Source organism: Setaria viridis, chromosome 2, assembly GCF_005286985.2.
Source record: "Setaria viridis chromosome 2, Setaria_viridis_v4.0, whole genome shotgun sequence".
NCBI classification, from domain to species: Eukaryota; Viridiplantae; Streptophyta; class Magnoliopsida; order Poales; family Poaceae; genus Setaria; species Setaria viridis.
Window position 1 is genome coordinate 24,023,721 of NC_048264.2, and position 24,316 is coordinate 24,048,036.

The 24,316-nt window shown below is 43.9% G+C and overlaps 3 protein-coding genes across 3 annotated transcripts; 1 reads left to right on the top strand and 2 right to left on the bottom strand.

The window, feature by feature from the left end:
- The first annotated feature begins 1,021 nt into the window (after window positions 1-1,021).
- On the top strand, window positions 1,022-9,460 carry LOC117842394 (uncharacterized). The gene is made up of 6 exons (XM_034722830.2): window positions 1,022-5,869; window positions 6,011-6,139; window positions 6,240-6,307; window positions 6,583-6,711; window positions 7,502-7,628; window positions 8,391-9,460. The coding sequence occupies exon 1, from the start codon at window positions 1,037-1,039 to the stop codon at window positions 5,858-5,860; it is 4,824 nt and encodes a 1,607-aa protein (XP_034578721.2). The 5' UTR covers window positions 1,022-1,036; the 3' UTR covers window positions 5,861-5,869; window positions 6,011-6,139; window positions 6,240-6,307; window positions 6,583-6,711; window positions 7,502-7,628; window positions 8,391-9,460.
- Window positions 9,461-10,288: 828 nt separating this feature from the next.
- On the bottom strand, window positions 10,289-13,111 carry LOC117842397 (pentatricopeptide repeat-containing protein At2g37320). The gene is made up of 2 exons (XM_034722848.2): window positions 12,493-13,111; window positions 10,289-12,197 (listed from the first exon to the last, which is right to left on the bottom strand). The coding sequence occupies exon 2, from the start codon at window positions 12,116-12,118 to the stop codon at window positions 10,487-10,489; it is 1,632 nt and encodes a 543-aa protein (XP_034578739.1). The 5' UTR covers window positions 12,119-12,197; window positions 12,493-13,111; the 3' UTR covers window positions 10,289-10,486.
- Window positions 13,112-13,304: 193 nt separating this feature from the next.
- Window positions 13,305-19,241, bottom strand: LOC117842399 (two pore potassium channel c). Its single transcript, XM_034722849.2, has 2 exons — window positions 17,861-19,241; window positions 13,305-13,985 (listed from the first exon to the last, which is right to left on the bottom strand). The coding sequence occupies exons 1-2, from the start codon at window positions 19,051-19,053 to the stop codon at window positions 13,796-13,798; spliced, it is 1,383 nt and encodes a 460-aa protein (XP_034578740.1). The 5' UTR covers window positions 19,054-19,241; the 3' UTR covers window positions 13,305-13,795.
- Between the last annotated feature and the right edge of the window lie 5,075 nt (window positions 19,242-24,316).

A 24,316-nucleotide genomic window follows, 5' to 3' on the forward strand; every position in this document is an offset into this window, starting at 1 on the left:
AGGGAGAAAAGAAGGCAGTGGTAAAATGGGTGTAAATTTGGCAAACTCCAGTGGCATTACGGTACCAAATGGTGCAGGATGGATGAGGGAGCCGCGGAGAGATGGTTTCCCCGACTCACATGCTCGTTTTAGCTCCTCTCAGCGGGTTTTCAGACAATTTCACTGAAAAATCTGTTTTGAAAAAACGTTTGGCACGGCTCCTTGAGAAGCCGGTGAAAAAGCGTCTCAAGGAGCCGCGACAAAGGGGGTCTAAACGTAGCCGCGGAAGCCAATTGGAAGTCGGGAACGAAGGTGCCGTTTCCTCCAACATGTCCCTGGCGCCGGTCTTTCTTTTAAAAATTGGCGCGACGCTATATGCTGCATGCTCTTGCAGCGATTAGTTTAGTTCATCTCTTCCCCGAACTCCGAGATCATGTGATGATCCGTTATCACTGTTGGTTTAGTAATTAGTAATTAAATTGTGCACCGTAGTGTCCTGCGCATCGAGATTCCTGCTCGTTTTACCGTTGAGCTCGCTGAGCACGTGATGTGACTGACCGACCGTTGTTGCTGTTGACCTGGATTGGCTTACCATCTCTCTGCACTCTTCCCTTGGAATTGCGCAGAGGAACTGAAAGCCCATCGGCGTTCGCCTCGTTTGTAATTCTATATAAGCAGATCATCAGGGAACGGCCAAGTCACAAGAAGCTTGCGACACATCGGCTGTGCACCTGCGCTGGCTAGCTCGTCAACCAGTGCTCTTGCGCGCCTCCCTCGCCAGTTTTGAGTTTCCATTTGCCAGTTCTCGATCAGTTCGCCTTCTCTCCAAACAGCAACACACCATCAGGGAAATTTCTGACGGTTCCGTCCCACCTCGCTTCAACCGGTACGTACATGCGTGTCCCCTCCGACTCCGATGTGTTGCAGACTTGCAGTGTCGTCGTCTTTCTCAGTTGAAACCATGGCATGAACTCAAGTAGGGCTTTTCTCTGCTGTTACAGAGTTGTGTGCCGCTTGCTGCGGCCTGCGGCCACGCCGTTGCCATTGACGGCCGGCCATGGCGGAGCTCGGCATCGAGGCGGCGCGATGGATGGTCGGCAAGGCTCTGGGGCCCGCTTCGAGCGGGCTGCTGGAGGCGTGGGCGGCCAGCACTGAGCTCGGTACCAACATTGAAAATCTCAGGATGGAGCTGCTGTACGCGGAGGGCATGCTCAACAATGCCCGAGACCGCGGCCGTGGCAGCGGCCCGGATATCCAGAACCCGGCCCTGTCGGAGCTGCTGCAGAAGCTCCGGGGCCTGGCGTACAGGGCCGACGACGTGCTGGACGAGCTCGAGTACTTCCGCATCCAGGACGAGCTCGACGGCACCTACCATGCGGCTGACGAGCATGGCGGGGGCTGCCTCCACAACAACGCACTCAATGCCCGCCATATCGCCAGAAACATTAGAAAGATGCTTGGCTTCTCCAACGGCTCCGGTGGCTCTGCTACCCGCGATGAGCCCGAGGATGAAGATACGAGAGGAGTCTCATGTGGAGCTTGGCCATGTCTTGATCCTAAAACTCCTGATGATGACAACGATGAGCAACAAGAAGATGCAAGCCGAGGAGTCCTTTGTCGGGCTGTCTGGCCATGTGGAAGGGCCTCCTCGAAGCCACCCATGCCGCCGGCCGACAGGGGCGACCAAGAGGTCGCCAGCGGCTGCATGAGTAGGCTCGCCACTGCTGCTACTGCAAAAATACCTGGCTTCTCCAAGTGCTCCCGCGGCTCTGCTGACCATAGTCAGTCTCATGAAGAAAAAGAAGATGCAAGCCGAGGGGTCCTGTGTGGGGCTGTTTGGCCCTGTGCAAGGGCCTCATCGACGCCACCGCCCAACCAGGACCAAGAGGCTCATGATGGCTGCATGGATAGCCTCATCTCCGGTGTCCGTGGCACCATCAATACCGTCGGTAAACACCTTCCATCCTACTCTGTTTCACAAGCTCAAAATGCTGACCACTCCAATGTTGCATCGACTACTGGAGGTCGATCCCTCAGTTCGATAGAAACACCAAAACTTAAGTTCGATAGGGTCGAGATGTCTCGAAAGATGCAGGAGATTGTAGAGCAGTTAAAGCCTCTGTGCGCCAAGGTATCTTCCATTCTTAATCTGGAGTTCTTGGCAGCTAACTGTAGGGCTTCCCAGCGCATGGCTACAATTCGGCCCATAACCACCTCAGAGCCTATAGAGCCCCAACGTAATGCTAGAGAGGAGGAGACAAGTAATATTATTCGTGACATTACCAAGGGAGAATACTGTGACAAGGACCTTACAGTGCTTCCAATTGTTGGTCCAGGGGGCATAGGGAAGACAACTCTAACGCAATACATATACAGTGATGAGGACCTAAAAAACCATTTTGAAGTAAAATTGTGGGTATGTGTATCGGTCAGTTTCAGCATGCATAGGTTGATACAAGAGATTGCTGATAAACTCCCAAATGACAAAAAGGATAGTGCAGATAAAAAGATTGAAGAACAACTAAAATCTAAAAGGTTTTTGCTTGTCTTGGATGATATGTGGGATTGTAGTAATGAGGATGAGTGGAAAAGGTTTCTTGTGCCTTTCAGGAAAGGACAAACAAAGGGCAGTGTAATTCTAGTAACAACTCGGTTTCCTGCAGTAGCACAAATAGTTAAAACAACAGATCAGTGGATAGACCTGAATGGTTTAGACAACAAAGAATTTGAGAAGTTCTTCTTTGCATGTGTGTTTGGCGACAAGCAAAAAACAAAGTGTCATAGTGAATTAGTTGATATTGGATATAAAATAGTGAAAAAACTGAAGGGCTCCCCTCTTGCTGCAAAAACCGTCGGGAGATTGTTGAGAAACCACCTCGACAAGGATCATTGGACTAGAGTTTTAGAAAGTAAAGAATGGGAGTCACAAAATGGGGATCATGATATCATGCCAGCATTGAAGCTTAGCTTTGACTATCTCCCTTTCCATCTGCAACAGTGCTTCATTTATTGTGCATTGTTTCCAGAAGATTACAAGTTTGGTAAACAAGAGCTAATTCACCTTTGGATAGGTCTAGATGTCCTTCACTCACGTGGTGAAAATAAAAGCATTGAAGTAATAGGACTAAACTATTTGACAGAACTGGTTAATCATGGATTGTTCAAGAGGGAAGAAGATGCATATGGGAACACTTATTATATTATTCATGATCTACTACATGAGTTAGCTAGAAAGGTTTCAGCAGATGAATGTCTTAGCATATGTAGTTCAAATAATTTGAGATCCTTACAAATCCCCCAGTCGATACGCCATTTATCTATCAACATAGATGAGTCAAGTGTCAAGGATAGGAAGACTTTTGAAATCTGTAAGGAAGATTTTAGTGTGCTGGGGAAAAAGTTGAAATTTGAGAACCTACACTCATTGATGTTATTTGGGGAACATCAAGGTAGCTTTGTGAAGACTTTTCGTGGTTTGTTCAGTAAAGCAAAAGCCATTCGTGTTATTTTTATATCTGGAGAAAACCATAGTGTGGAAGACTTATTGCACAACTTTTCAAACCTTGTCCATCTCCGTTATCTTCGGATAGCAGGATCACTCCGTTATCTTCTAGAAGGATCACAAACACCCAAGGACATTTCAAGATTTTACCACCTCAGGGTTGTAGACATAAAAGAATGTCGTAGTTCTTACGATTTACCAAGACATATGGGCAACCTCTTAAAGTTGCGCCATTTTCTAGTTCCAGACGATGGAATGCATGCAAGCATTTTTGAAGTGGGGAGATTAAAATCACTACAAGAGCTAAGAAGATTTAAGGTCAGAAAAGAAAGTAAGGGTTTCGAATTGACGCAGATGGGACATTTGCTAGAGCTTTGCGGATCATTGAGCATCGACAGCCTTGAAAATGTTGAAGGAAGGGAAGAAGTAGATGAAGCAAAGTTAATGCAGAAGAAACACTTGCAGGAGTTGATATTGATTTGGAATGATACACAATCCAACAAGGATGGTCGTGCACGAGAAGAACAAGTTCTCGAAGGCCTCAAGCCACATAGCAATCTCGTAAAGCTAAGTATTAGAGGGCATGGGGGTCGCACCTGTCCTTCATGGCTAGGTGTGAACCTCTCGGTTGAAAACTTGGAATCTCTTTTCCTAAATGGTGTGGCTTGGAAAGTGTTTCCACCTATCGGTGAGTTTCAGCTAGTTAATGGGGCTGCTGAAGAAATTTCGAGTAATATCCCTGGCCAACACTTTAAAAATTTGAAAAGGATAGAACTTGTAAATTTAGCAAGGCTGCAAAGATGGGTCGTAGGTAGCTCCGGTCAACTGTTATCCCACTTGGAAGAGCTCACCATCAGAGATTGCCCTCAACTCGTGGAGCTGCCATTTTCTAATTCTACTTGCAGTGAGCAGGAGCAAAAGACCACGTTTCCTAGACTACAAAAGCTGGTTATCTATTCCTGCCCGAAACTGGTGTCCTTGCCTCCTGTTCCTTGGAGCAGCTCTCTGCGCTCTGTTCATATATACAGAGTTGGTTTAGACTTTGAGTCAGTGAGCTACCGGAAGGATCAACGTGAATTGGACATTCGTGGAAAGGGCCATGCTCAGGACATGACGGCGTCGTTCTGGACGGTATTGGACTTTGACAAATTAACCGGACTAGACAAGTTGAGTATTGGACTTTGCCCTCTCCTGCCGCTCGATGGCCTCCAAAAGCTGTCGTCAACTATAAAGTTTCTGCACCTATCTCAATGCAACATGTTTAGTGGGAAGGAACTAGGACAAATGCTCTCTTGCATGCCGCAGCTCTCAGGACTGGATATTTATGGATGCAAGAAGATCACAGGGTTAGGTGTGGTGGAGCAGCTGGAGGAGGGAAAGGAGGAAATAGCAACAGATGGGTTGCTGCTCTTACCTCCCCAACTACAGAGGCTGGAGATTTGGAGCTGCCCAGAGCTAAGCCTCCGCCCCGATTCACCACACGGTGGTGAAAAGGGAGGAGGGCTCCAAGGTCTGGCCTTTCTCGTTTCCTTGAGGGTTTGGGAATGCCCCAAGTTCCTGGCCAGCTATTTACCTTGGCCCTCTTCTTCTTGTTTCCCCTTCCCAACCTCCCTGCAATCCCTCGACCTCGATGGCATGGAGACGCTGGCGCCCCTCTCAAACCTCGCCTCTCTCACGGAGTTGTCGATTGCGCAATGCGGGGATTTAGGAGGCGTGGATTTGGGGCATCTCCTTGCCAACGGCTGCCTCCGCGAATTATCCGTCGATGAAACTCCCAATTTCTTCTCCATTGAATGTTCAGAGGAGCCCTTGGAGTTGGAGATGCTTCAACTGCAGTCGCTGGAGACGGATGACGTCGCGAGTGTCCTTGCCGCACCCATCTGCAGACTCTTGTCTTCCTCCCTCACCAGTTTATCCATTAGGATGAGGGACATGGAGCGCTTCACAAAGGAGCAGGACGAGGCCCTTCAGCTCCTCACCTCCCTACAGCGACTCGAATTGTCGGATTGCGACAAGCTGCAGTGCCTCCCGGCGGGCCTACAGAAACTGGCAAACCTCGAAACATTAGTGATTCCCGGCACTCCAGCCATTATCCACTCCCTGCACAGGGGCAGCCTCCCTGATTCCCTGCAAGTATTGGAAATCTCGGGAGGAGAATTATCAATCTCCGAGTGCTCAGCCATCCGCTCACTGCCCAAGGAGAGCCTCCCTAATTCCCTGCAAAAATTATGGATCTACAACTGTCCAGCCATCCGGGCGCTTCCCAAGGGCGGCCTCCCAAGTTCACTGCAGGTGTTAGATGTCCGCTATGGCAACAGCGAGGACCTAAGAAGGCAGTGCCGCAAGCTGATTGGAACCGTTCCAGTAGTCAGAGCCTGATCAATCAAGGTAACATGCACTTTCCTATGTTCTACTCGTTCCACTAATTTCACCTGCTTCAATTTTCCTAACCTCATGCTCGTTCTGTTTATTTCAACGCTGTCACTGCTCCATACAATCCACTTGTTCTTACTCAGTATTACTCTGCAGGTCTGTGTTTCAAATGTGCATTCATCTAACTCATACGATTTGCTCTCTATCGGTTATTCGGTTCATAGTTACGAGCTGTTAGGTATGAACATTTTGTCAGCATGTGCCTTCCACACCGTAAATAAATTGGTTAGTATACACACCATTTAGCAGTTTAATCCTAGTTTGCTGATCTGCTCTGTTCGTTGTTGTGGTTATTTGTGGTGCTTTTCACTTTCTAATATTGTAGAGTTGGCAAGCTAGGCAAAACCACCCAGGAAAACCACTACGGGGGGTCATTTAAATGGTTTTGCAAAGGTGAGGGGGTTAAACATCCGGTTTTGTACTTGAGGGGGTGATGTGGTCGATCCTTAATACGTTGGGGGGTCATGTAGACTTTTTCCCATTCCAATAGTCATACTTGATTAATCAAGGTAACATGAATTTCCCTGTTCTACTCGTCCCCATGTCCTACCCACTAATTTCACTTGCTTTTAATTTTCCTGACCTCTTAGCAGTCATAGTCCTTGTTCTGTTTGTTTCAATGCAGTCACTGTTTCCAGTAACCCACTTGCTTCTAACCTACTCTGCAGGTCTCTTGGGGTCGAAGTGTACATTCTTCTAGCCTCGTAGGATTTGCTCTCTATCGATTCATAGTTCTGAGTAGTCAAGTATATATGAACATCTTCTCGGCATCTGACTTCCACGCCGTACAGAAATTGGTTAGTATATACACCATTCCTAATTTATTGATCGGCTTTGCTCATTGTTGTGAGTATTTTTAGTGCTTTTCACTTTCTAATATGGGCATAATAGCTATTCACAGTTTGAAATGTGCTCACTTTACATTAAAAGCTATCACAGCTCACAGATAGTAATCGTTTGTCACTGATACTGAAGGCTTTGGGTTTCCATTACGATGGTCATGCCAAGACTGAATCTGCATAGTTGTTTTTATCTTATTTACTGGATTTTTCAGACACCTTGTAACTGATCCAGTAGAAGATGCTGTATTCCTAATTAATACTATTAAAGGATCAGAGCTGGTATGAGTATCTTAGCATCAGACTTTATCACCTGTTTATTATTAGTGGGAAACTGCTCGTTGTCTTTATGATGTCTCAATCAACAGAATTATACTGTTTCATGGGTGCTGCATCTATTTTCATGATGTGCTGTGTGAGCTAGCAGAGTAGCAGTTGCTTGGTCATGTGTAACTGAGTATAAGCCAACCAGCAATGCTTTACATGCGTTTCCCCCTTTTTTTCATTATAAATAGTATTACTAAGATTCATGCTCATGTTTCTTTCTCCACATTTGATGATCTACCAGCAACAATGAATATGATTTTTAATCATGCTCTGTTTATTTCTCCCAACGAAAATCCTATCAGCACAACCCATGATTTTGTGGAAAACCCCATTGAGAAAATAGAGATAATTCTGTTTTCTGACATTTTAGCAGACAATACTAATAAAGTAACAATATTCCTTTTTTTCCTTTCTTTAGCAGAGCTCTTATTGGAACTGTACATTCCTGTAGCCTTATAGAAATCTTTCTATATCGATGGATGATTCTGTGTTGTCAAGTGTCAACTCTGAAGATCTCGACATGTACCTCCCATCATGTAATAAAACTGGTTAGTACATTTTAACTGTACCATTCAGAAGTTAAGTTCACATCGTGCTCCTTGCTATTTTGTTACTCTATGATTTTTTTTCCTTTCTAGTCCTTGACTAGATCAGTCTAGTATGAGAGTCGGTGCAACTATTGATAGATACAAAACTTTGCAGTACCCTGTTGTTCGAGTCTAGAAGTTTTAAACCTTCAAAAATAAGCTTCATCCTCTGTACTTTAGCTTCAGTAATTTTCATTCCTAATTTACTTATTCTGCAAATACATGAGTTTAGCCAATTTCAGAGAACCTGCTTGGATTACTGCTTATTGCTTTGAGGTACTACTGCTGCAGGGTACAGTTATACACCCTTATGTTTTTTACACTGAAACTAGTAGTAGTTCTGTACTCTGATATTCTGGGCCCTTCGAACCTATCCATTTTTTAGCCTCATAATATTCTACTCCTATACTGTACATAGTCACCCATGGTCCTATACTCTACATAGAAGTCAACTTGAAACTTCCATCCTGCACATAAGACTGGTTAGTATATGCGAAGTCACCCATAGTCCTATACTCCTACACTGTACATAGAAGTTCAGTCGACATGTTAGCTTCTACATGTTTCTCTGGTTAATTATTTGGGCATCCCGGGAAATTACATGATGCATTTGTATCTCAATCATATGGTTATCCCTTTTCATGCACTATGATAATTACTTGTTAATTCTGGACTCTGAAATTCTAATTTCTGTGCCCAATGTATGACTATCTTGTTGTTCAGGTATGTGGCTTACATGCTACTCGGCTGCACTTCCTTATTGTGGACAAAACTTCTCTTTGGCAGATGTTGCTGCACCAATGATCTTTCAATAGGTTAGTACCGTCAATTTTCTTCACTAATTTTGCATAATGGACCTTGCGTCAGTATGCTGTTCATCACGGTTGAGTTTCCATGTGTTTCCATGTGAGTTTGATCTTTCACTAATTTTGATCTTTCACTAATTTTGCATAATGGATCTTTCAATGATCTTTCAGTATGCTGCACCAATGAGTTTCCATGTGCATCCGCTAATCATCACGGTTGTAGACACTCATGACCTAGATACGTGGTTAGTGTTGCAATCCTGCTCCTGTCTGCCCGTGATACAAGTAGTATACTCCAAATGTTGTTTATGCATAGAAATTCAGTCGATTTGAGCTACAAATGTTTACACCACCCTGCACCTTAACGATGCAAATGTCAGTCGTCATTCACAAGCTCCTAAGGTGATTGTCATCATCCGGCACACGATCCTCTTCAAGGACCGTCCCAAGGCCCTCATCTCAAGTAACTGATGAATTAATCCACCATTTCTGTTCACTCCAATCACCTCAGCAGTAACCAGTAATTCTGAATTTCGTGTATCAATTTGCTGACCCTGATTCGGTTTCTGGTGTTCTTCAGAACCGGCAACAAAGGAGAAGACGACCAAGCAACCAGCAGCAGATTGACAAAATCGACGCCATTTCCGGAAGGGATCAGCAGCAACTTGCCACCATGCCAGCAATTTCGTGGAACCTTGGTTTGGCTGCGTGCATCCAGGTTCTCTGAACATGAGATTATTCCTGTAATAATTGGGCGAAGATGGATGCCGTGTTTGGGTTGGTTGATGCGTTATATGGCCATTCCTCTGCATAAGGATGTATACTTGTATTGTTTGATGCTTTCTTGGTGGTCAGAAAATGAAATGATCTCCAATAAAAAATTGAAATGATGACCTCTACTGAATGCAAAATCAGCACCATATAAATAAATGTCACTATAGTGGCTGATGTTATCTTGATCCCATCAGTCATGGAGCATCATCATCATATCGAAAATAAATGTGTGGGATCTAATGTATACAAATGGACTTTTTCCGTTGATTCTGCATCCTGCCGCACGAACCTGAATTTATACAGACCATATGTGTTTGGTCGGCATATGATCTCATACCATGCAACTCAACTTGGGCCAGAATATTCTTATATTTGTGAGGCTAGCAATATTATTGCATTTGGACCAGAACATTTAATCCTCTATATTCTTAAAAGGAAACTGAACAAACCTGAAAAGAAGGTTTCAGTATTCTCGACAATACATCAAAAAGATGAAAATTCATTTTATATGTGTCAATAAAGAAGTGAAAACGTCTACTTATTGTAAATTGCTTCCTATGCTTCAGAGTACTAATCATCATACTCTACCCATATCAGGTGAAATGCTCGTAGAATTAAATGATCGCATCATAGACATACGGATAGCAGGTGAGCAGATCCTTGATTTCAACCAACAAACATCATGGAATGGCTATTCACAATAAGAATTAGAAATACATTATGCAATACACACGAATATGCTGCAGTACAAAAAAAAAAGTAACGTAGTGGCCTTGTCCGAAGTCAGACCTGAATCTCTTGGTGAGAGCCAAGTAACAAGTATCCTAACCACCTAGACTGCAACTGGGGCTCTCTTGCAAAGAATTGCACAACCAATAGCATCAAAGGCACCCGTTTTCTCAATCATGATCTTTCTACACAGCATGCACCTAACTCAGAGTCTCAAACTATAAGATCGTGCATTCATTCTTGCACGGAGATTTTGATTGTAAAAAAATAAAATATATATTAGTACAAAAAGAATATGGATATCAGCAGCCATTCAACAAAAAGTAAACTGAGCAGATCAAATCTTTCCAAAATGCTCACGCACAGGTGTTATACTTACATGTTACATCGAGGGGTCTTCTACCAGATATCTGAGGTGAGTGATACTTACCATTTCCTATAGAGTGTCTCCTCTTCATATGCAGTTGAACATGGAAAGCCATGATGTTTAAATGTATATAGTGTTCAAACTTACTTGATATGCTCAGGATCATCCCAATCCAGACCATCAATCAATATATCATACTTGTGATCCATATGTGACTGCAAGCAATCAAGAATTGCCAGAACATCGTTTACCTGGCTCTTTGATCTGTTTTCTGCGGTAAAAGTATAAACTTTATTGCCAACTTCTATCCAACTGCACCCGATGTTCGTTTTCAGCCCTCTCTCCTTCATCACCTTCCTCACTCTTGCCACATCACTCCAGCAGCCAATGCTTGCATACAAATTTGCTAGCTGCACATGAGTTGCAGCACAACTTGGTTCAAGCTTCAGACGGTGCTCTGCAGCCTGTATGCCGATCGAAACGCTTCCATGCACCCTGCAGGAAGCTAGCAGGGAGCCCCATATAACACCATTTGGAGGCATGGACATTGTCTGGATCAGATCCCACGCTTCATCGAGCAGTCCTGCACGGCCAAGGAGATCAACCATACATGAGTAATGATCTAGCTCTGGTTCTATTCCATGTTCAATCATCACCCTGAAGCAGCGTCGACCTTCCGTTACAAGGCATGCATGCCGGCATGATGAAAGCACGCCTAGGAAGGATATTGCATCCGGAATTATGTGCTCTTCCATTTGTTTCAGCAAGTTTATGCAATGCTCAGCAAGGCCATGCTGTGAATATCCAAAGATCATGGAGTTCCAAGAGACCAGGTCTTTGCAAGCAATGTTCTCAAATATGGCTTGCGCTTCACCAATGCTCCCGCACTTTGCATACATTGATATCAATGCATTGGACACATGCACATAGGAATCAAAACCCATTTTCATTTGTAGGCCTTGAACACTTCTACCAAGTGCAAGAAATGCATGGTTCGTGCACATACTGAATATAGTTGCAAATGTGATGTCATTTGGCTTGCACATCGAGTGCCTCATCAGTGCAAATAAATGGAGACATGGTTCCACCTGATTATCCTGTGCGTAACCAGAAATAAGTGCTGTCCATGAGATAGTGTTTTTTGCTGTCATGCCCTGGAAAACCCGATGAGCTTTTTGCAACTGGCCACATCTTGAATAAAAGCTGATCAGTGCGCTCCCAACAAGGACAGAGGAGTCATATCCTACTTTCACTAGTAAAGCCTGAAGATGTGCACCTCCAGTAAGAGTTTTCATATCAGCACAGGAACTCAGTGCAGATGCCAAAATAGATGCATCTGAACTGATGCCCCCTCTCCTATGCAGCTCCACTATATGCATAAGCAAGTCATCCTTTGTGAATCTAGTCATGGAAGGGCATACTGAGATATTGCTTGAGACCATGTCATTGCTTTTGGGCCGTGCTTGATTTGAGCTTGAGTTAACAAAGTCCTCTTTTCTCTTTCGCATAACATTCCGTTTTGATTGAACTCCCAGGATGTCATACATACAGTCATTGATAAGGCGGCGATGAGATGGAATGTCCTCTTCGTCATCATGGTGCTTGGTTGGTATAAGGTCCAAAATCCTCAATGCATTGTGAATCTTGCCACGCCCATGCTTTCTTGATCTCTCAAGTGCTGAGGATGTGCCAAAATATGCCACGACTAGACGAACTACTGCCAATGCTGGTATAACAGAATGGTTGTTGAAATGGGAGACGAGATGACTAGGCATGTCAACGGTGGCAGATCAAGGATAACTCCCATGGGTGTGCACATTCCACAGCCGTTAACAAGTTCAGTTTATAGTACAGCTGCATCATATATTCGAAAGAATTAAGTCCAAGATTGAACTAATTGCAAAATAAAGCATTCGAGCGGTCTTACATGTGTACAAGATTTGAAGTTATCAAGGGAAAATTCCAAATACCTTCGAAGTGATTTGGTCAAACTAACAGAATATTACAAACTATTCTAGGAAAATGCGTCGCTCGCTCCATAAATTCAGTGGATTATAGCAAACGAGAGACGAATGTCCCTACTCCCTAATCCCAAAATCAGAAGAGAAACCAAACCGTGATTATCGAGGAGAGGAAGGGGGGAAGCTACCTGGCCCGTGGGCCGCTTGCTGCCGCCCTGCCGGCGCTCAGGCACTGGCGCAGCGCCGTGGTCAGAGGGGCAGAACCGTACGCACGGAGTGAGAATCAGAATCGGAACGAAGCGTTGCCGGCCCTGCAGGGAATCCAATTCCAGTCGAATCGAGATCGGCGACGCCGGTTCTGGAGACGGAGAAGAAGAGGCAGGGTAGCATGCGGCACTTGCTGGAGGGCCTGCGGCAGCGACGGTGATGGCGGCGGCGCCGCAGCACGATGCCGACGCAGGCGAAGGCGGTTGCGGGCTGTCCTGCTAAGCCTGCAAGGCTTTTTTGCAAGAGGCAGCTGAGGCCCATGTCGCAAACGCAGGAGTCTGAAGGAGCCCACGAAGATCATTTTGCAGGGCATGGGGTGAGTAATAATGTTTCGCAAAAGAAAAAAAAAACAGCGACATTCACGTGTTTTCCAAAGACACGGATAATTCCACGCCAGCTGTCTTTCTAACAGATAGATGTATATAAACAAATCAGAAAATGAAACGGACAGCTCTTGCTTGTGGCTTCGGCTCAATCAGCAGCACCGAACAACTCAATTTCGTGACAGCGGCCGCCGATGTTGCCTTGCTAGCATGAATCACGTAACGTCGGCATCACACGACCACAACTGAAAATCGTGGCACCCAACGTAGACATGTAGCCAAAAATGAGCCGGCGATTCTGCCTCGCCAACCTCAGCAATATGGACCACATCTGAGTGAACTCCTTCCATGCACCTCAACTCTGGCAACGAGCATCTATTTTTGCGAGCCACAGAAATGCTCGGTAAAAATTAAAGTGCCTAATCCTCCACCACATATATATACTCGTAAAAGAATCTGAATTCACCGCCCTGTATAATTGTTCATATTTACAGCCGCCTCCTATTCACACTAATCATCTTTCTACCTTCAACGGGTTCTGGCCTTTCCATTCGGTGTAGGAGAATGCCTCCTGATTCTAGCCCAGGTCTGTTTGGTAAAACTCCATCTGATTCTGATTCTTTATAGGAACTGATTCTCTAAGAGAAGTGATTCTGTGGCTAAAAGTGATTCTCTTTGGTTCTATAGCATAAACTCTTAAAATTAGGATGAAGAATCACTTCATAGAATTAGGAGAAGCTATTTTTTTCCAGCTCCCAGCCTCTTGAATCATTTCTCTTAAAAAAACTGTTTGGCAGAACTACTGGAATCAGCTCTGGGAGATCTGCCAAATGCACCCTTTTATACTTCCTGGATCAAAATTCTAATACTGCTCTACAGTTTGTGTGCCCGGACACACCTGTTATGATTTCTTCCCCTTTTTTTTGTCTCTGGGTTCTGTGACCAAGTGGTGGCTCTCCAGAAGGTCCGAAAGCGTAATCTTGCCACAGTTTCCTGTGTCCAGCCTTTGGAATTGATCGCAGACCATCATGATATCTTTCTCAGAAATCTTCCCCATCTCCTTGAGCTTGTAAACCGCGAATTCTGATTTCCTGGATGATAAGCAATGATCAAGCATTAGTCAATGCAGCAGCAGCAGCAGCAAAGCCTTTTTGTCCCAACTACCAAGCAAGTTGGGGTAGCTTTTAGTCAATCCAGCTATATTACAAATTTACAATCTACAGAGTCAAGCTGTGCTCTAGGCAGAAGCAAACAGATCATCTTCCAGGAGAGTAATTATAGGATGATAGTCATTATTGTTTCAATGAGGTACCTACAACTAAAAAGTGTATGGTTAAAATAAAGGCAAAATGAAAAGTTCTGCGTGTCAGTTTTAACTAGTGTTATGTCTCGGGTGTTTGGTGTTCCCATATATGATAACATATAAAGCTGGTGGTACTGGAACAGAAGGTGGAGAGCATTATTGAAAAAGACAGATAACTTCATAAGCAATACAGGATATTCCTTTTGCACTTTGACCACATCAGAAGTACAGGATGTAAATTGTTGAAATTAAATGGAAGCAGCGACCTACATTTTGGAAGACAAATCATTCATATCTCCCAATTTATAGGTCTTACAGACTAATGATACTGTTTTACTACTGGAGTTGACATGCTGTGCTGACTGAAAATTGAAATATCACAGCATTCTAAGGCCCTGTTTGGAACAGCTTAAATCCTGCTTATGGCCAAAATAAGCTGAAACTACTAGCCAAATGGGACTTTTTTTGCAGCTTCTCCTGGCCGCGCTTCTCCCCACCGCTCCCATTTGTACTAATACCCAGAAGCTGGACTAGACACGCTTATCAGAGAAACGTTTTTTCCATATTAGTGCAGCTTATTTGAGAAGCGCTTCTCCGCACCGCTGTACCAAACAGGGCCTAAATCAGCCTAATATGAACTCAGTTTTCAACTTTTCAGTATGGCTATGTTATATGGTGTTTGAATACTGCTAAATGCAAATGCCATGTCTATGTTCTCCATACATCAATCTGACACATTAACACACAGCCAACTAAGTTAGGCATCAGGTTCAAATCAATGAGCCAGCAAAGGATGTAAAAGCAACTCATTCAGATTTACCACATTCAATATTACTAAAGGGCCGGTAGCATAATCTAAAAATAGGAGTTTGATAATCGATGTTTTTTGGGCACTGAAAAGAAGGCATGAAGTGTGTTCTCAAAGAATATAGGGATAATTTAACGCATTACGAAAACACTATTAAAAACTGCCTAGGAATAACAAATAAACGCCTAAATGAGCAAAACTGAAACAAGGCATTTCATTCAACCAATATTTGCAGTAGCAGCATTTCATTTAACCAATATTTGCAGTAGCCCTGTCATACCACATTTAAAAAATTTAGAACTCAGCAGAGATTGCTAATACCACAGAACAAGATAAAGAAAATATGATACAAGACATGATATATGTGAACACAAAAGGAAAACCATGTGTGTTTGCCAAAAAAAAAGGCACAAAAGTATTGAGTTGCATGCACCAACCAGTTCAACCCAAAAGTTTAAACTGATGGGGAAAGTTGGGCAATTCACTAATACTCCAACACTCCTCCTCACGTGCAAGCTCTCTTAGGCCGCATACGTGGAAATTGGAGTAGGCTGCAATTATTTTATTTAATCGTGCCCGCCAGGATTCGAACTCGAGACCTTTGGCCCTGATACCATATTGAGTTGCATGCACCAACTAGTTCAACCCAAAAGCTTAAGCTGATGGGAAAAGGTGGGCAAATTCACCTATACTCTAACAAAAAGACATCCTCTCTTCACACGGTAATATCTACATGAGCAATTTATTATAAATTTACTCTCTCATGCTCAAGAGTTGACAAACTGTCAAGCTCATTCCATTTGTTTTTACATGTTATATTTAGAGCAATAAGTGCATATTATATTTTTTTCAGTCACAAACTGATATTTCAAGTATAAGAACATCCATTCTGCGAACATGTCGACATGACAAATTTGTTAATTGCAATTGACTTTTTTGGTCAACAGAAAAGAAGTTTCTTTGTCCCAATCCATAAGCATCATAACTGTATATTCTATATTCCTCCACTAGCAATGCATTCAAGTGAAAATTTCAGACTTTGTATTACAGTTTATTCTGGCAGTGTGATAGTGCAATAATATTTAACAAGTTTCCAAACACCGCATTCTTCATCCTTTTTAATACGGTGTACAGCAGAAATCATATATCAATAAGTAAGCTGGGTTCTTGGTCATTTCTTATTTGTTCTTTTATGTTCAAATTTTAGGTTCAAGTCTCTTGAAAACGCAAAGTGAGGGAGTAAACCACAACACAAGAGAAACATCACAGATTTGCAAATGCATATCTAAAGAATGAAGCAATAATGAGTGCTCAACTTAGCTCTACATTTGAAACATAAATATCCCAACCCATTTAGCAAAGGAAAATTAGGAGAAGCCCAAAAAATGGAGGACAGGTAGCATACTAGCAGCAGCAGCCACACATTGCTCATATTCCTTTGAGAAACTTCATTATGAGCTAATCATGTTCAATAACTTTCTTTCAGAAGCAAAGGTCCCTGCTTATTGTTAAGTTGCCTCATATATTAGGATTTAGGGGAATCTCTACTGAACCTTAGGTAGGTTGTAATTGCATTACACTGAAGTGAATAACTAAATAATAAATCCTGAGACCACTAAGAACTAGACAACAGCTAACAGGATTACAGAACAGTTAATCAAGTGAACAACCAATGCTAGTGATATATGATAGCTACGTAGTGCCTAGTTGCCTCTAAGTTCATCTGTAACTTCAGATTTTGAATGTTTACTTTGCCCAATTCATGATAGGTTGATAATGCAATAATGCATAAGCATTGTCTCTGATTGTCAAACTGGATGCCTGCTATTTGCGGATCTGTTACCAATAAGCCTCTCTGGAGGATAATCAACTTCAAACCACCCATTTACATGTTGTATTAATAAGAGCCACAATTGCATACTACATCATTTTCAGTCATGATCTATTCTATTACAGCGACTGCAAGGCATTAACAATTCATTCAGCAAACATGACTGCATGATGAATTTGTTAATTGCATTCAACTGTTTTTTTGTCAACAGAAAAGAAGTTTCTTGGCAAAAAGTTTTGCCCAATCTATATAAGCATCATAAATTGTATATATCATTCTACATTCCTCCACTAGCAATGTATCAAAGTATTTCTTTGTCAGTTTTGTATTTTGGTATATTCTGGCAGTGTGATTGCGGAATAATACTTAACAAGTCTCCAAACAGAACAGTCTTCGTGCCTTTTAATAGTGTGTATGATTGAAATGATACGTCAACAAGTAAGCTAAGTTCTTGCTCCATTTTGATTTATTCTTCTATGTTGAAATTTCAATAACAAGTCTCTTGAATACCCAGAGGTGATGAATAAGCCACAGACAAGCCCACTAACTTCACATTGCTAATTAAGAGGTAGCATGCTTAGCCTTTCTTTATTTTTGAACACAGACACCAGAAACCATCGACCACAGGAACATCAGGAGAACTAGACAGCAGCAAACAGAATAGAGTAATAGATAACCTAGTGAACAACCAATGTTAATGATATATGACTGCTGCCTAGTGTCTGGCCCTAAGTTCATCCATAGCTGGAGAGTTTCTAATAATTACTTTGTCTAATTGACGATAAGTTGATAGTGCTATTAAGCTGTGATCTCCGATTGTCGAACTAGATGCCTTTTATTTGTGGATATATAGCCAATAAGCCTCTCTGGAGGATAATCAATTTCGAACACCTATTTGCATGGTTATCGGTGGATTATTGATATTTCTACAGCAAAAAAGTAAGAAACAATTTGAATGTAATCATCTGCTTATGTAGTAGTAAATGCAAGAAAAAACTGGTGAGCTAAAATCTCGTGGACTTACGTGACATATCCATTGTTGTCAATATCAGCAGCAAGAAATTCAGACACAGTCATGTCTCTCGACAGCACCCAGTTGGCCATCGCGCGGTGCCTCTTGTCGATCCTCATCTCTGCCAAGTAGAGGAACGCCCTCGCCACAGCCAGGGTGGACACGAGCAGCCAGGCAGATGCAAAAAGCCGGCCAGCTAATGTCCGGAATGCATGGTCCCCATAACCGACTGTGGTCACTGACATCACCGAGAGATAGACCGCGTCGAGCCACCCCAAGCTCTCGACCTTCCTGAGAACTGCAGCTCCGACACCCACGCAGATGGCCACAACGCCCAGTGCGAGCGCCACCTTCATACGAATGCGCATCCTGCCCTTCTTGACATCGAATATGTAGTTGTGGCTGTGCTTCCGCGCTGAGGTTGGGTTCTTGAGTGCGGTGATGAGGAGGTGCTCCTGCAGGTCGAGCACATAGGAGACCATCCCGGAGAGGAGAATGTCAACGAAGCCGAAGCCGACGAGGACGAAGGAGATGGAGAAGAGCTTGGCGGCGGGTGTAGCCGGCGTGATGTCTCCGTACCCTATGGTGCAGAGCGTGACGATGCAGAAGTAGAGCGCGTCGGCGACGGGGTGCGTGGGCCCCGCGGAGGAGGTGAAGTTGGCCGGCGCGGCGGCGTAGAAGGTGACGCCGAGGGCGAGGTAGGCGAGCAGGAAGAGGAAGGCGTGCAGCACGATGGCCGGGCGCTTGGGCTGCGCCGGCGGCTGGTCCCCGGCCGCGGCGGCGGCCGCAAGCGCCGCGGCGCTGAGCGGCGCCATGGCCGGCGCGGTGCGGGAGCGGTGGAGGTTGGTGCGGCCGCCGGTGGCGACGGCGATGAAGTCGAAGAGCGAGGGCGGACCGCCGCCGCCGCCGGCGGCAGAGGCGGAGGAGGGGTCCTCCGGGTCCGGTGGCGGCGAGGGCGGGGACGAGGAGCATGACGGCAGGTCGAGGTCGTGGCGGCCGTCGATGGAGCCGCGGCGGAGGTGGGCGCCGTGCGGCGGCGGCGGGGGCGGAGGGGGGGGCGGCGGCGGCGGAGGGTGCGCGCCGAAGATGATGCGCTCCTTGTAGGAGGAGGCCGGAGAGGCGGGCGGAGCGGAGAAGTGGGAAACCTCCGAGTACTCCGGCAGCGAGTGGAGGAGGTGCGTCTGTAGCAGCGGCTCCGTGGCCATGGCGCTCGGATTCAAGAGAGAGGTGGGACGGGGGTTGGGTTCCACCGATTCCCGCGGTCGCCGGGACGCGACGCGGTGGGCGGATTGAGGAGGACGATCGGCGGCGGTGCGGGGAAGAAGACGGCGGGGCGGAAGCGGGGGAAGGATGCGGCCGCTGATGTGTTCTGGTCTACTACTCGACGACGGCGAATCCCTTTCTTTTCTCCTCTTTTCTTTTTTATTTTTTCTTCTGTTTTTTTTACTATTGTTTCTGCAAGAGGAATTAATTATTGGGATTTGGGAGGAGAGGAGAGGAGATCGGATCAGCAGTGTGTATTGTCCAGCTGATTTGTCCGTGCAAATCTTTATTTGCGAAATCTGTGTGTGCAATTGCTTGTGGCTGACTGCCCTGAAAATAAAATCATGAATTGCTCAAGACCTATATCGAAACACGGAAAGATCACAAGATTTCTGCTAATTTCATGGGTTCTAGAGTTTAAGATAGTGTCTTGTCCTTGACGTATTGCCATCGCTCCACCGGGTCCGTCAGATTTGATTTGAAAATATGTTATTGTAAAATTATTGATATAAAGCCACGTATACTGCATGCAGTCTTGGTCATACATTTTCATCCGTACGACAACTGAGATCAAATACAGTTATTTATGTTGTGCAAATTCTAGAAAAACAATAAAGTAGTTATGAGTTTTAGTTAACATTTTGGAGTAAATACCTCTAATTTACTTTTGTCTGAATTGGGAACCAAAATGAATCGGAGGAGGTGGTTTTCACGTAACCCAATTTTTGTAAAATTTGCTCTATCGCCCAGATAAGCGTTATTGGCATCTTCAACAAACAATGTATCTTTATTATCAAGAACCCATGGGACGTGGACGTTTCATTTTTCAAGTGTCAATGGACAGCGAAGCACAACAACAACAGTACGTCAAAACTCATCAGCCAAACACAACAACAATAAAAAAGCGAAAGATTTACGGACATGCTGAAAACTCAACGACCAAGCTACAAAAACCGATGAGCAACAAATTGTCCCCGGTCATCCTAGCTAGCAGCGACGACCCCAAGGAGATTACGTCTCTGACAGTGTCCTGTCCAATCGCGAGATCAAAGAAGCTCCGATGGCCGTTGGATCTCAATAGCCGCACGAGGGGAAATCACGAGAACGTACGCCACCAGACGGATGGAGAAACACGAATCCAAAACGGCTGCCGTGGGGTCACATCCGTTTTCCTCCGTGGCATCCGCGCTGTCCTACCTCGTGCCAGGACAAGTCATTCACAGTCAGGCTATCGTCCTTATGCATGTTCATGGTGGAAAGTCAACGATGACCGCACCGGAAAATTGCAAGTTATTTACCCCATTAAATTAGGTAGTAACGAAAAAATTAAAAAACGACTTACAATTTAAAATAATTTAAAATGGAGGAAGTACAGTCTACAAAGTTTCAAAATCTCGGTCGGCTCATCAACAATCCGGCCGGCCATTGATGATGGGTGATTCGCCAAATTGCCTGCCGGCCTGCCCAGCGCATACGCGACAGCTCCCATGGGCCAAATTGCCTGCACATGGGCCATCTGCCATGCGTTCGTTCGTTCCATAGTTCAAGGAGCGAGAGGAGGTTAATAATGACATGATGATATGATTAATTTAGAGAACACGAAATCTAATGCCTGTGACCATGGTCCATTAATCGATTAACTACTCCTTCCGTCCCAAATTACTATTTATTTTGAATTTTCTAAATACATCACGTTTGCTATATATTTAGACATAAATTATTTCTATGTAGGTGCATATCTAAAAGTACGTACCTTGAAAAATCAAAATGAATAATAATTTAGGATGGAGGAAGTATATACCATTATGCAATGATTCAGCTTCACTTACTGCGGCGATGATAGTGACGGTACGTGTATTATTGGTGCTTGTTTCCTTGTGCAATTGAGCTATCAAGATTGAGATGCCTCCTCGCATGACGATTGCGCTTTCTTTCTAAGCAAAGTCAAAAGCGCAAATGTAACTTTTATTTTTATACTATTTCATACGTTATTTACAAAACTATTCATTGAATTGGGGTGATTACAAAACTAGCACCATTGTCTGTTTGCTGGATGAAAATTGAGTTTTTATCCATTGGATTTATTATGAATATTATGTTTAATTTACATCCGAAAACAGTGATTTATCCAGTAAGGGGGTTTGCCATGTATGCCACCACTGCATAAATCGTTGCCTCAGGTTTATGCCTATCTCTTTATCCTGGGTATTTACTTATTATTCTTGTGCTTATTTTCTAGAGTAGTTACACGCTACGGCTCAATAATTCGTAGTTGCTAAATTTTCTAACTCATCCTCTTCCACTCTTTCGACGGACGCATCGAGGCTCTCTACACTCAGCCCTTGTTTACTTCACCCCCAACTCCCAACTTTGGCACTATGCAAAAAGAAGATTCCCCATCACATCAAACTTGCGGTACATGCATGGAGTACTAAATGTAGACGAAATCAAAAACTAATTGCACAGTTTTGTTGTACTTTGCGAGACGAATCTTTTAAGCCTAATTAGTCAATATTTAGACAATAATTCACAAATACAAACGAAACGCTACAGTGTCGTATTTATGGCAAAATACCAATTTTGCCACTTCCAAATTGGCAAGTAAACAAGGCCTCAGCTCATGTCTACTGTTCTCTCAAAAAAAAAAAAGCTCATATCTACTGTCACAGATGGGAAATTTTTTTTCTGCCATGGCCACAGAAAAATCACCTAAAAATGAAAATTACGAAAAACACACTATACTCCCACTGCACGTAGCATGTTATCAGGCGAACATGCTTGGCCTGAGCTAACTGCTGTTTCGTTTGCTTCCATCCCATGTGACCACCTTCGTCGTTCCAGGAACAAAAGAAGTAGGATAAAACGGTTCACATAAGGGATGTAATATTGTAAATTGTATCTAAAATAAATTAGAAGTCAAGTGAAACTACTATTTCACCGGTTTTAATTTTACCGAGGAAGTCGTTTTGAGAGAAATCCTCCCAAACATCTCTTAACTTGTTAAACGAAATGAGGAACTGATTTGTCTTGGAACATGCTTTCTTCCATCTTCTCGATGGATTGACAAGAGCCCGCGCACATTGTAAAAGAAGAATATTGCAAGTTGCAACGGATTTCCTTTATTTTGCAGTAGATGTACTCATCTGATCCAGATGCGATTCGTTTGACATCTGTTTTTGATAAAAAGCCGTGAGATGGGGGCGGTGCCCATCTGTCGGTTTTCATGAACATGGCAAGAAAATTCAACGGAGCTGATTTGGACAAAAACCAACATGGATCTGTCAAAGCGTGATGATGGTGTGGAGGACACCTGCACTAATCTCTCCTTTTCTTTCTTCCAAGTTTCAGGGATCAAGCTACCGTGAGAGAGACCGAGAGCTTCCAGACAAATCCAATACTCATTGACAATTAGTTCCCAGCTTCCACCGTTGACAGCTTGTTAAGGCAGTCCCAACCATGATATCCATAAATCATGTCCAGGGGCGGGTCTAGCGGTGGGGCTCAAACCCCCCTACGGCCGCTCGGATTATGAGCCTCCCTTGAACCCCTCCATAATTTTTAGGAAGAAGGAAGAAGAAGAGAAGGGAGGGAAAGAGAAGGAAGAAGTGGGAGCCCCTCCTAGGCTCACGGGCCGTATCCACCACTAATGTCTATGATGCCACAAAAGTAAGACATCATTTTAGAAACCACATACTACAACCCATGATTTCTTGATGTGGTTTCTTAATAAATTCGTTATCTCTCTTCTCTACCAATCATATTTTCTCTTCATTTATCATGAAGACACTATCCTCTTCCAATGCAAAATTTAGTAGTGTCTAATATAATGCATAGGTTCTTGCGATGAAACTGGACCATGCATGAGACCCAGTTTCTACCTCTCTCCATTCTCTTTCTTCTTTAATATAGTACCACGTAAGCCAAATATTCTTTGTAGCAAGACAATTAATGCTATAGAAACCATCCTAGTTGGAGGGTTATGACCGATTTTAGGCCAATCTCAGTGGGGTGTCATGCATAGTAGATTGGATTGATTGAGAGATAGGGGTTACAATATATAGGGGTGAGAAGATTGTAGGATTATAGAAACAAAGCCGGATACGATCTCCTCATATCTCTAAGCAATCCTAATTAGGGCCGGTTGGGCTTAGGCCCAAGGTGCATGACCCTATGAACATACACCACAAATACAATCTAACAATAAGCATTAAATCCTATGTCATATCAGCAGTTTTGTTGACTTGGCAACCTAATTATGAAGAGAGAGAAGAGGGAGTTTCATCCCATGAAACCCACCTGACATAGTTACCAAGTCCCATAAAACACAATGAAACTTGCACTGAGAATGTTATAGTTTCATCACATGACACATTTGGTCATAACTATATATGTCTAGATAGCCCGTGGCCCGCTCACCCAGCACGGAGCCCGCTTTTTTGGCCTGGCCTAAGCCTGGCCTAGCATGACGGCATGCGTGCCCGTGCTGGCCCGGCCCGGTAGCGCGTGCTGAGCGTGGGCCGTCACCCCAGCGCGACGGGCGGCCCGGCACAACTTGCTAATCATTGGTCACCCGGTACCGGCCCGGTAACACCAGCCCACCCAGCATCTCCCACTGCTAGGGAAAGTCCCATTAGTACCGGTTCGTAACCCCTCTTTAGTACCGGTTGCGCAACCGGTATTGGTAGTTCGGTACTAAAGGGGGTCCTTTAGTACCGGTTGTAGAGACCAACCGGTACTAAATTGGCTGCCACGTCGCGTGCGGCTGAGGCCAATTTAGTACCGGTTGGTCTCCCCAAACGATACTAATTTATTTTTTTCTATTTCTTTTCTCATTTTCTTTTTCGTTTCTTTATTCTATATTAGTATTTCGTATTTATTTCATTTACGTATACTAGTTCTAATACGCTAATATATATAAAATTGTATTTATCTATAATATTACATTTGAGATAATATTATATATATGTATATATATAGACATATTGTGCATACACATATATGAATAATATTACATTGCATCAACTTTCCAAGTTCAACATTTCGGATTAACTATTCTGAACCCGAATCCTGATGGTGATGCAGATTTGATCCATCATTATGGAACTCCTTCACTAGATTTACTACCTCATCCAGAAGAAATCCACTGAGTTGTTCTTGAATTGCCTTGATTTTTTTCGTCTCGAGGAGTGGTTCCTTCATGTCTCT